A 12,519-nucleotide genomic window follows, 5' to 3' on the forward strand; every position below is an offset into this window, starting at 1 on the left:
ACTGTGTGCCGCGGATGTTGGTATCAGTCTCAGAGCTGCCTTGAAGCTAAAATTATTTTACATACCATCCAGAGGAAATCTTAAGAACTGTATCTTGAAAATCTCTACCGGTATTATGTTCATAATAGCTAGATGTGTGCTGGCTATACTAACTCAGAGACAGAGGTGATGGGGCAGCAAAACTGAGATCCAGATTAAACAAAAAAACAAAAAACAAAAAAATTGACATTTCTGAAAATGGGGGTTGGGGGATTCCTCTATAGTCTGCCACCACTTATGAGAATGGAAATGTGGTGAAATCCCGTTAGGCTTAAACAGAACAGAATCTCCAGTGTCACACATCTCTAGTACAGATGCTGCCATTTCGACTATGGAAGAATCTAGTTGTGGAAAGTGAGTTCACTACCAGCATAGTGGATACTGCCTCTGTATGATCCGTTCTGCTATCATGCTAATAAGCCACAAACAGACTGATTGTCTTCCAGAAATGTGTCCTTTTCCCCCTTTTCCTTTTTTACAGCCACCTAATCTGGTAACCGTTGCCAATATCGTGCGTTGGCAGACTCATTTCCCACCAGTTAAACAAGCAGAGGGCTCACCCAGCTTGCTGCAAACAAAGAATACCTGAAAAGTAACAACTCTGCAATCTTTCCATTTGTTTAGCAATATTTCAGCCTCATCTAGCTCAGACCAACTCTCCGACTGTCTTGGAGCTCCTTCCTGACCTGACCCAGTTTTAAAATCACTGCAGCAGCAAAGATGAAGTTTCCTTAGGCTCTCGTTGACAAAGAATTTTGTTTGAAATAATAGTATGTAATGTTTTGCACATCCATTACCTACCCCTGTGTGTGTGTGTGTGTGTGTGTGTGTGTGTGTGTGTGTGTGATTGCTTTCTATGGAAGGAAGAAATACATAGTTTTGGAATTTAAGCTTTTTAAAAGAGGTATAAAGCATGCCTAGGGAACTTATGGTTTTATGCATCTTCATTTGACCCATGCAAAGTTGGTACGGAAAGAAGACGCATGACTGCATTGCATTACATAGCCCTGATTGAGTTCTATTTATAGAAAAATGGATCTGGCAACCGGATTTGGCTGAGTATGTGTATTCCCCATGCGCAAGAGAGTTCCAGCTAGTACGCTGGGGCCCTGATGCACGTCACAGTGTAGATGGCAATGCATGCATCTGTGCACATTTGCATCCAGAGACACAGTTTGCTTGATTAGGACACCGTGCATCCTGTCTACACATGTGCAAGCACACACACGTATTATTACATCCCTTTAGACAGACATTTCCTTAAAGCAAACCTGGTGGATGAAAAAGATACCCTACATCAACCTTGAAGATCATCTTCAACAAATCAATTTAGCATACAAAAATAAATGCATAATATAAATATTATAAATACAGTGTTGTTGATGTTGTCTTTTTTTTTTAAAGTGGATTAAATACTTAGAATTAGGTATGGGAGAACCAAGGATGCTTGTGCTCACTGAAATTCTCTGAGCTTCACTTCAATGCTCGGTTCAGCTCGCTCCCGTTCTTGCTTGCAAACTGTTTTTTGGGGGGATCATTCTCATGGGGAAAGTACACACCTTTCCTCCGTTGCCTAAAATGTGAAAATGCAAATTGCCCAAAATGTGCATTTTTTCAAACGTGAGCACAAGTTTGGGAACTGGCAAATGTTTTCAGAGATCACGCGCTCCCATTCACATTTGTAGTTGTGAACACGATATTTTTGAGTGACTTGTGAAGTGAAATAAGATTCTCATGTATTCTCATTTAAGAGTAGGGATGGTCCAATGGGCGATGTTTGTGCTTGTCAAAATTCTCTGAACATCAGCTCGCTGCTCATCTCTCCCCGATGTATGCCCGTGTTTGCAATCACTCTTCAATTTGAGTGAATGAGAAAATTACGCAAAATACGCAAAATAAACAACTATCAAATATGAAAGTTGTGCAAGCAATTCCCAAATTTGCATAAATTTCCCCAGTAGAACAAAGCATGGGTGATTTAAAATGTGCCGATTTTAAGAAAATTGTGCATTTAAAGAAAGTTGTGCATTTTGAGAAAGCTGCACATTTTTCAGGTACACATTTTGTGAACATGAAGGCACATTTATTATTATTATTATTATTTATTTATATAGCACCATCAATGTACATGGTGCTGTACAGAGTAAAACAGTAAACAGCAAGACCCTGCCGCATAGGCTTACATTCTAATAAAACCATAATAAAACAATAAGGAGGGGAAGAGAAAGCAAACAGGCACAGGGTAGGGTAAACAGACACTGGGTAGGGTAAAACTAACAGTATAAAGTCAGAACAAAATCAAGTTTTAAAAGCTTTAGGAAAAAGAAAAGTTTTTAGCTGAGCTTTAAAAGCTGCGGTTGAACTTGTAGTTCTGAAATGTTCTGGAAGAGCGTTCCAGGCGTAAGGGGCAGCAGAAGAAAATGGACGAAGCCGAGCAAGGGAAGTAGAGACCCTTGGGCAGGCGAGAAACATGGCATCAGAGGAGCGAAGAGCACGAGCGGGGCAATAGTGTGAGATTTGAGGATTTGCAAACATTTTAAGAGAAAATGCACTCATGCTCGTGTTTTGCATTGCAAACAGGCATTTTTTGAGTAATGTGTGAACTGAAACAAAATTAGCATACATCCCTAACTTAGAGTAGACTCATTGAAATCAATGGTACAAAAGTAAGTTATGACTAAATTAAAACCCATTGGATTGTATTTAATGGTATCATTATGCTAGTGCAAATGATGCTGAGCTAGCAGAAACCAAGTTCCGAACTATGCTCTGGGGGGAATCTAACTAAAGTTCCGCTTGCAGATCCAGTTAGGCAACTGCTGAGATTTACCAAGTGGCCTGGTAGCGCTTGTACCATTTTCACATAATTGGAAAAGGCAGCAAACCTCCACTAGCACAGTAATTTTGTACTCTCACCTTGTGCTGGATTTGGCCACTGATTTAAAGAGGTGTGCTTGTCTCTAGGTAAGACTAAGTTTCGGATCCAGCCCTGTGTTTCTGATACAGTTCTGTACTGACATCCACATGCACGTTAGAGTAACGGTTGCAGAATGACACTACTAAAAAGGCACGCATGGAAGTTCTAAAATACTATTTATGAGACCCACAAAATGGCCAGCCAAGAAGAGACTTAAATGAATATTTAATGGTATGTGGAATGCCACTCAGGCTCATTATAAAGCGTAAAAGCCACCATGATCTCATGAACCTTTTGACTCCAAGTGGGAAGAGAGGACATTACAAGAAGATTTGTTTACTATGTCTAAAAAAAGTGAAAGAGCTTTTAAAGTACAAAAAGGGGGGGGGCACAAGAATAATTTTGGAACTATGTATTTAAAATTCAATTATTGGGAAACTGTCTTTAAAAAGTAGAATAAGACACTGTTAACATAAACCAATATAAGGGCTTATTTTTTATTTATTTCTTTTCTAGTTGCAATGTTTTTTAACTACTGCATAGATTTGGAAATTTTAATTGAACTGTATCTGTAATTATGGCCAATTCACAAAGTTGTTTTTAACTTAGTGAAGAAACCAAGCAGACAAAAAATATATATTCAAAAACTGTTCATTTTACAGAGAGTTATCCACTTTCCAATCCTATATTTCTACTTAAATTGACACACATTCAATAGTGCTTCATCCTTCCTAGATGATGGAACACTCTAATATGCAAATGTGACAACAGTAGTTGAATGATTTACATTTCGAAGAACAGCAAGAATAGCAGCCCGAAAGTATTTCTGATTAATTCTCGACTTCTATCTTTCTCTGCCTTTTAAATCCGTACATCAAGGAAACTTGCATTTAGAAAAGGGGGGATTTTATTTGGTGCACATTTTTAACCAACCTAATCTGCATTTCCCAGAGAATATTACTGTAGTCCCGTTTAGACTTTACCAACACTTCACGCTGGGGGAGAGGAGTGGGGTGGGGGATTGCTGTCAAACGAATGGATATTGGAGAAACGGGCTCCACTTACAGTGACCACCTGACCATCAAATAACAGGACCATAAGAATGTAAGTGCCATGCTGGATCAGACTGAGGGTCCACCTAGTCCAGCACTTTGTTCACACAGTGGCAGACCAGCTGTCGACCACAGGGACCCACAAAGCAGGACATGGTGCAACAGCACCCTCCCACCCATGTTCCCCAGCAACTGGTGCACACAGGCTTACTTCTTTGGATACTGGAAGTAGTGGTTCGTGTTTCTCTCATTAAACATAAAATAGTCATCTAGGCCATAGCTACATGAAGGGGTCAGAGGGCAATGATCTTGTGATTTTATGATCATGAGATCGTCGCCCTGGTTTATCGTGGCCACCGTTGTTGTTGTTGTTGTTGTTGTTAATAGAGTAGGAGCGCACAGTCCACCCCACCCCCTGAGGAGCTCTGTGCTCCATGCCCAGGGCCTCGTGGTTACTCACAAAGAGCCAGGACAAACTGTGATGCCTGCCCACACTTTCCACAGTCTAGAGATTATCCCGAGACCGTGGAAAATGCGGGATTAAAGGGTAGAGTGAAATCCTGGGACAAGAGAGGGATCATCCCTCCTGGGATCCCCTGTGCGTCATGTGGATGCACAGGGATGATCCTGGGATGATCCCAGGATATAGGCCTGGTCTAGCCATGACCCTAGTCTCAGGTCACTCAGATCTCCCCTCCCATCTATTTATTTATAAATGTATTCAAATCACTTCTATCTTGCCTTTCATACAAAAAAAAAGGCAGTGGCAGCAATATCAATATTATTAGCAGCAGGGACAGATATCCAATATAATTCATAGATTGTCCAAATGAATGTCTGCTCCGCAGTGGTTTGATCTGCCTTCTAAAGGGAAAGAGAGAGATCTATGGCATTATTCAGTAGCCACCATCACTTTCCTCTTATCTGTACTGAGTTTCAGTGTATATGCTTTCATCCAGCTCATTATTGTCTCTAGAAACCTGGTAATTTTCCTGTAGTAACTCTAGCTTTAAAATAATAAATACAACGGCGTTGGTTCTTGCACCCACCAGTTTGTTGTAAGATTTTTTTTTTCAAGTGTGTAATAGTTTGAATTAAAATTCATTACTTCCTTCGGAACACACAAAAATGCAATAAATCAAAGCAATACATTACCACTATGCTTTACTGTGAAATTAACACCCATATATGGGAAATAAAACAGAAAATTTATAGCCGCAATCAATCTGCTTTACTGTATATTACTCTATCATCTGTTTTATTTACCTTTCTTCTTCCACCATTCCCTAACTAACTTTTCCAGCAATTGCTCGACAGAAAGGAAATGGCTTATTATGGATCATCTTCTAGCAGTTTAAAAAAGAACAATTCTGGTGCATAATAGGAACCATTCTAAAACTCAACCCTACAGATTAATGCACACTGCATGAAGGTGGGTCAATGTCGTCTCTTATATGGTTATTTTTGGGAGCATAAGCAACCAAGCTAAAGATCTGTAATACACAGGCTGGAAGTAGCATTAAGGCATAGGAATTGGTGCTGCTGAAAACAGCCATATCTCATCTCTTCTCTACTTAGTAATTAAAGATGTTTTAGGAATTCAGTTTTTGGGAATTCCAGTGCAAACTAACCTAATCCGTACAGGCTTGACTACTGTGTGAATCGGAACTTCCCCACTGGCATTTGTGCTTGCCAAATGTTATGATGCAGTTTTCACCCCCATATATATATATTGTAAAAATATTTTTAAACCGTATGTTTTGAAAGACAGTACATTTAGAAATGAAACGGATCATGCGGTAAAATAAGTTTAAAATATGTATTTAAATGCAAATCAAAAGGCAATAGAAAGTTTACCTTTGTAGGGTGGGGGATATTCACAAATGTTGTACGAAAGCTATTTCACCTTGTAATGCTACATCTCTCATTGGGTTTAATAAGTGGCAGATATAAGTCCTAACTTAGAAGTCCATAGTGGTGCATGCATCTTCTTCTTCTTTTAATATACAGAGCATGACACACACCCTACAGGTCAACTATTAAAACAGTTGGTTTGTGAAGCAAAATATAATTCTGTCCCCTTAAGGCCATGATCCAGGAATTGTTCAGGTCCCAGGGGCTGGAGAGTGTAGTGGGATTTCCTTGCTCAGTGCCAGACAGCGGGGTATCTTTCTCTAATGCTAAGCATTGGGCAGGTCCTAGGAGAGGAACATGACATGTAAGAGAAGCTGGTGGGAAACACCTGGCTGGAATGCCCTCATCCTTCTCTTAGACCTGGAGAAGAGTGTGGTCCCTCAAGGATTCAGAACGAATTGCCCATCCCTGCTTTCAGCCATACCTGAGCAATGCTCAGCTTGTCTTCTTAAAAAGCCTACAAGAAAGGGGGATTCCACAACCTCTCTGGACAATGTCTTCCAACCAAACACCAAGATGAAAGGTTGACTTTAACACCTCTCACATACTGTTTAATGCATGATCTCCTCCACAGGCCCTAGGAGTGTCATCAGACGAGCGTTTTATCGCATGCTCATTACTGCCCACTCATATTTTTTGCGATTCCTTTTGACGACGATGTCTGCCTCCCACGTGTCTCCCTCTCCTTCTGGTCTTCTTTCCGCCACAAATAAGTTCCCGGTAAATCTGATTTTTTTTTGGGGGGGGGGAACTAAATATGCCATCATCTTCTGCTATGTGCAGGAAAAGCAGCGCAATAAAAAAAAAAAGCCCACTGAATGGGCCATTGTTTATTTCCTCTTTCTTCACCTGTGTGAAGAAAGTTATTGTTTATTTCCTCTTTCTTCACCTGTGTGAAGAAAGAGGAAGTCTCCTGGGACAGAAGTGAGGGGAAAGCGATGGTAAGGAAACACAATCCCCCCCTTGTCGGATGGTGTTCAGTGGACACTGTTCATATTCACTACTCTGAGGAAACTGCATTTCAGAAAACCCGTGTTTCACATACCAGGAAGGTATGCTCTTGAGTTACCTAAACTTCAAGCCAAGGATATTTAAGATCACAACGCTGTGAGCGTTATCTGTATCCGAGAAATCAAAACAAAGCAAAACATAAAATGGTTTGCCTCTAAACCCGTATGTGCTCCTGCCAAATTTTTCACTCTTACACGATGGGGCCTCATCTTCCACCAGTCATCAAAGTGGGTGCAGTAGGAGCCCAACGGTGCAGTTTTTGCATGGAACTCCTCTGTGCCTCAATATGCCTATTAAACAGAGATATCCTAACTAGCGCTGCTCTTTCTTCAACGTAGCTGACAGACACAGTATTACAAAGACAATTCCATGCTACAGATCAAATGGCAAAACTGCAGAACTTTCACTCTCTACATTCATCGATTTGCTTGTTTGCTTCACTGGTTGGCAGCTGAATATGACAAAAACAACAACCACCCCTGGTTAAGTTATGAAAAATGTTTGCTAAAGCTTGCCACAGTCTGGCTCTGATTTTAGCAAGTTAATGAAGGAATCGGAACTTTTACTTAAAAGGCCACAAAACAATAAAGAGAAAAACAATATATCATTTACTAACGCACATGATTACAAGTAAAAAGTAGAAGATGTATTATTTACAATAACCTACTGCTGAAATTGTATCTATTTTGAAGCTCCTAAAAGGGAATTTATCTGCATGGAGAAGAAATGTTAGGGTTCAATACAGATACAACCCTAGCTCCCTGGAAATGAACCTCAGTGGATAAAAAACCCATCATATTTATTTATTTATTTATTTATTTATTTTCAAACCCTGATTTCAAATCCTGGTTCAGAGGAGAACCTTATTCAGCATAAATCACAGTAGCAATATTGCTATATTATGATTAAAACCAACAAGGTACTCATGCCAGAGCAAACAGAGAATATGTTCACAAGGCTGTCTCCCAATAAGCAAACCATGGTTTGCAGCGAGCAAACATGATGTGTTCATGAGATATTAACAGCTGAACAAAAGACTGCTGAAGGAAGGAATAAAACAACATATGCAAAAAAATCGGCTGATAATCTGTACGTATCAATTGATGATTGCACACAAAGTAAACACATAATAATAATAATAATAATAATAATAATAATAATAATAATAATACCTGTTTTAGTATTAATGATGAAAAAGTTCTGAGGGTTTCCACTTGTAATCCTATAACTCATCCTTTCATTAGTGGTAGAATCAGGATCTTGAGCCTGTATCTGAATAACCGATACATCCTTAGGGGAGTTTTCCAAAACAGATGGGTAATAAATGGGTTCAGAAGTCAACGGGGCATTGTCATTCACGTCTTCAACCTCAACATAGACTTCAATGGTGGTGTAAAGTGGAACAACGCCATGATCTGTTGCATACACAGTTAGCCAGTAGGACTGGGTTGTCTCTCGATCTAGAATATCTGCTGTGTATATAACTCCTGCAAGAAAGGATGGGGGGGGGGAAACAAGATTCAGGGTTACTGAGAACAACAGAGAGAGAGATTTAAAGCACAAAGTTGTCCATTAGGAGCATGCAAGAAAATATTTTCAAGCCATTCTTTGAAACTAAATGCCTGAACCCAGAGGTCGGGGTAGTTATTTCAAACTGGTATGTAAACATGAAATTTCCTTACTGCAGAAGCTCCAGATTAAGTGGACCATTCTCCCTCTGAACCTTTCCTATCCCATCACTGTCTTGGAGGACCCCCCAACTCTCCTAACATCCCGCATTAGCTGCATCTTCCTAGTTGCACACACATGCTGTCAAATAGAAGAACACAAGAAGAGCTGTGTTGGATCAGACCAAGGATCCATCTAGTCCAGCACTCTGTTCACATAGTGGCCAACCAGCCATCAGCCAGGGACCACCAAAGCAGGACATGAGTGCAACAACACCCTCCTGCACAAGTCCCCCAGCAACCGGTGTATATAGACTTACTGACATACAAATAAATAAGTGTGCAACTGTCATTCATTCATGACAATCAGCAGCACACTAGATTTATAGAGAAGTTCTCCTGGGTTTTTCTCTGGGAGCTCCTGCCAAAGGAAGTGAGACGGGTAGCTACAAGGAAGAGGGCCTTGTCTGCTGTGGCATCCCAGCTGTGGCATGACCACCCTAGAGAGGTTCACATGATGCCTACATTGTTACTCCTTTCAGCACTAGGTGAACACCTTTTTATTTCCCCAGCATTTTAGCATTCTAGTCTGCTGCTTTAAACCTGTATTTTAAATCTCTGTATTGCTGCTAGGTTTTATTCTGATTGTACTTTTGTAAGTGTTAAATTTTAATACTTTATAGTGTTTTACACTGTACCTTGAGGCCTTAATTCTTATGAACCGCACAGTGAGCTTTGGCTATGGGGCAGTATAGAAATGTATTAGGGCTCATCTACACCAAGCAGGATATTGCACTATGAAAATGGTATATAAAAGACAGGAGCCACACTACTGCTTTATAGCGGTATTGAAGTGCATTGACAACTGTTGGGGCCCATTGACACATGCCATATGCCGCTTTCATACCGCTACATCCTGCTTGGTGTGGCTCCTGCCTTTTATATACCGCTTTTATAGTGCAATATCCTGCTTGGTGTAGATCTGGCCTTAATTAATTAATTAATTAATTAATCATGCATTCAATGAAAAGTTAATGGAGGTAGGTGGTAGGCTCTGTCTTTCTCCCTACACACATTCATTTCATTTTATTTATTACATTTCTATCATGCCAAATATCGAAAGGTCTCTGGGTGATTTAAAGTAGGGGTGTGCACAGACCCCCCACTCCGCTTCACTTTAAGATCCGCCATTTTCAGATCGGCCCGCTCCGCCCCGCCCCCACTCCGCCTGTGCCCACTCTGCTCCGCTCGGAGCTCCGGATCCGGATCGGAGCTCCGGTCCCCCCCATAGGGGGGGTGTTACCGGGCCCTGCCGCCATCGCCGCCCATGCGGCGACAGCGGCAGAGCCCGGTAAGGAGGAGGGGGGCCTTACCTGCCTCCATCCGTGGTCCGTCGCCATCTTCAATTGAGCGGCCCAGACTTCCTGGTGGAACCACGGGCTCAATTGGAGACGCTGACGGACCGCGGACAGAGGCAGGTAAGGGAGAGGAGGGCGGGGGGGGGGTTACCGGGCCCTGCCGCCATCGCCGCCCATGCGGCGACGGCAGCAGAGCCCGGTAAGGGACGAAGGGGGAGGGGGGCCTTACCTGCCTCCGTCCGCGGTCCGTCACCATCTTCAATTGAGCCCGTGGTTCCACCAGGAAGTCTGGGCCGCAAGTGCGGCCCAGACTTCCTGCTGGAACCACGGGCTCAATTGGAGACACTGACGGACCGCGGACGGAGGCAGGTAAGGCAGAGGAGGGCGGGGGGCGTTACCGGGCCCTGCTGCTGTCGCCGCATGGGCGACAGCGACAGCGGCAGGGCCCGGTAAACCCCACTTACCTTTCCGGCGGAGCTCCGGATCGAGGCAAAGGATCCGCCTTCACCTCGATCCTCTTCGCCACGCTCCGCCGGCCCCCCAATCCTCTTCGCCTCCGCCTTAAGGGCAGGTGAAGCCCCCCGCTCCGCTACTGCTTCTCCGGTCCGATTAGAAGCGGAGCACATCCCTAATTTAAAGAGTTTAAACCCCTAAAAATACAACATAACAACACAATGTAAAATCGTTACATGCAAAAACAGAAAGCAATTTTAAACAATCATCTATTAAAAAATCCAAGTTATAAACTGTGAAAACCCTTATCATACGTTGTCAAATGCCTAGGAGGTCTTAATCTGTTCCGCCTGCACTTCCTCCACCACCCTTCGGAAAAGTACGTAAAAAAATGCAACACAACGTATGTAATTTTCACTGGCACATAACATTTTACATATCTTTCTTTGCAAAGTTTAAAGTGGATTTCACCTATTTTCATTACTACCCCACTTTAGTTCAGTCTAAAGCAATATGGGAGCCATTCCCTCCTTATAACTGAAGCCGAAGGGTTTTTATCACAGATTGACTTCCATATAAGTTGAACTGAGAATTTAAATTATTTGATTATTATGGCACGAATCAAACATTTTCAGCCCCACTTGAAGAGACAAAACTGTCATGGCGATTACTGAGCAGTATATATAGCATTGAGCATACAGTAATAATCCATACTGAGCCATGCTTCTAAAACCAGCATGTTCAACTATATAATCTCAACACTTTTTTTTTTTTTTTGGTCATCCTAATCCATCATTAAAATTCGGAGATGAAACATTTTGAAAGAGATAGTCTGGGAGCAAATAATAGAAAGATATTAGCAAAAGAAGCTGCAGGGAAGAAAGGAAGGAAAGGAAAGTTGGATTTAGCTGTTGATGCCAGTTAAAGAGTTTAAGTACAGCAATTTGTCATTCACGGGAGAAAGATTTGGCTCTTGGGCAGTGCTAATAGAGAATTTTTGATGATGCCATCCTGTGAACATTTCTGAGACTGCCTAAAGTCTTGTGCAAGATTTTCGAGAGCTACCATGTGATTCTTCCCACAAGGAAATAACGGCAAGTATAATTAGGCATCTCAAGAGGATATTCATGGTGCAATGATCACATATATACTTTGTGTAGAAGTCCAAGGATCCTAAAGCAATACCGAACTCCAAAAGCAAGTTTAAAATATCTAACTCCAAGGAGCCAAAGGAATATTAGGTATAAACAATTGGACATAGAACATCAACTTGAACAAGAACAATGCACAACCTGCCAACGAAGGTCATAGGAACACAGGAAGGTTCCTTATCAGATCATTGCTCAATCTAGCCCAGTACTGTCAACACTGACTGGCAGCAGCTCTCCAGGGCTTCAGGCAGGATTCTTCCCCAGCCTTACCTGGACATGCTGGGGATTGAACCTGGAATTTTCTGCATGCAAAGCAGATGCTCTAGCACTGAGCTACAGCCCCTTCTATCATGCCACATATTCATTTTTTTTCTCCACTTATATATTTTGTGTTCAATAACCTGGAATAATTACTGCCCCTGGTTCCAAACTCAGCATCGACAATGTAGATTACATCTGCCACTTCAGCTAAATGCATTGAAAAGGTGGGGAATAAATTTAGACACTCTGATTGTTGTCTCTGATTATTAACAAGACAGAGCTACTTTTTCTCTGCCAAATTATCTTGAGTATGTGCCCTTCATTAGGGCCCCTTTAAACATTACTGCAGTGCTGCATGAGATACTTCTCCATGGCAACATCTGAAAGCCTGGAACCATGTAGGTGGAGCCAATTACATGGGTACTCCCCATGCAATAATCACGTGGCTAAGGATGTCAACAGTTGGATGAGATACTCTAGATGAGGCCTAACCAGGGCCGAATAGAGAGGAACCAGTACCTCACGCGATTTGGAAGCTATACTTCTATTGATGCAGCCCAAAATAGCATTTGCCTTTCTTGCAGCCATATCACACTGTTGGCTCATAATCAGCTTGTGATCTACAACAATTCCGAGATCTCGGAAATGTTGTAGATCACAAGCTGAATATGAGCTAACAGTGCAATATGGCTGCAA

At 41.8% G+C, this 12,519-nt stretch overlaps 1 protein-coding gene across 5 annotated transcripts in view; it reads right to left on the minus strand.

Moving 5' to 3' along the window:
- FAT3 (FAT atypical cadherin 3) overlaps positions 1 to 12,519 on the minus strand; it is a 545,951-nt gene that overhangs the window by 258,997 nt on the left and 274,435 nt on the right. For all 5 annotated transcript variants that reach the window (XM_063127164.1, XM_063127165.1, XM_063127168.1 and 2 more), the window contains exon 3: positions 8,106 to 8,420. In XM_063127164.1, coding sequence (XP_062983234.1) covers positions 8,106 to 8,420 — 315 coding nt within the window. The remainder of the gene's footprint in view (positions 1 to 8,105; positions 8,421 to 12,519) is intronic.

This window comes from Elgaria multicarinata, chromosome 5 (assembly GCF_023053635.1).
Source record: "Elgaria multicarinata webbii isolate HBS135686 ecotype San Diego chromosome 5, rElgMul1.1.pri, whole genome shotgun sequence".
NCBI lineage: Eukaryota > Metazoa > Chordata > Lepidosauria > Squamata > Anguidae > Elgaria > Elgaria multicarinata.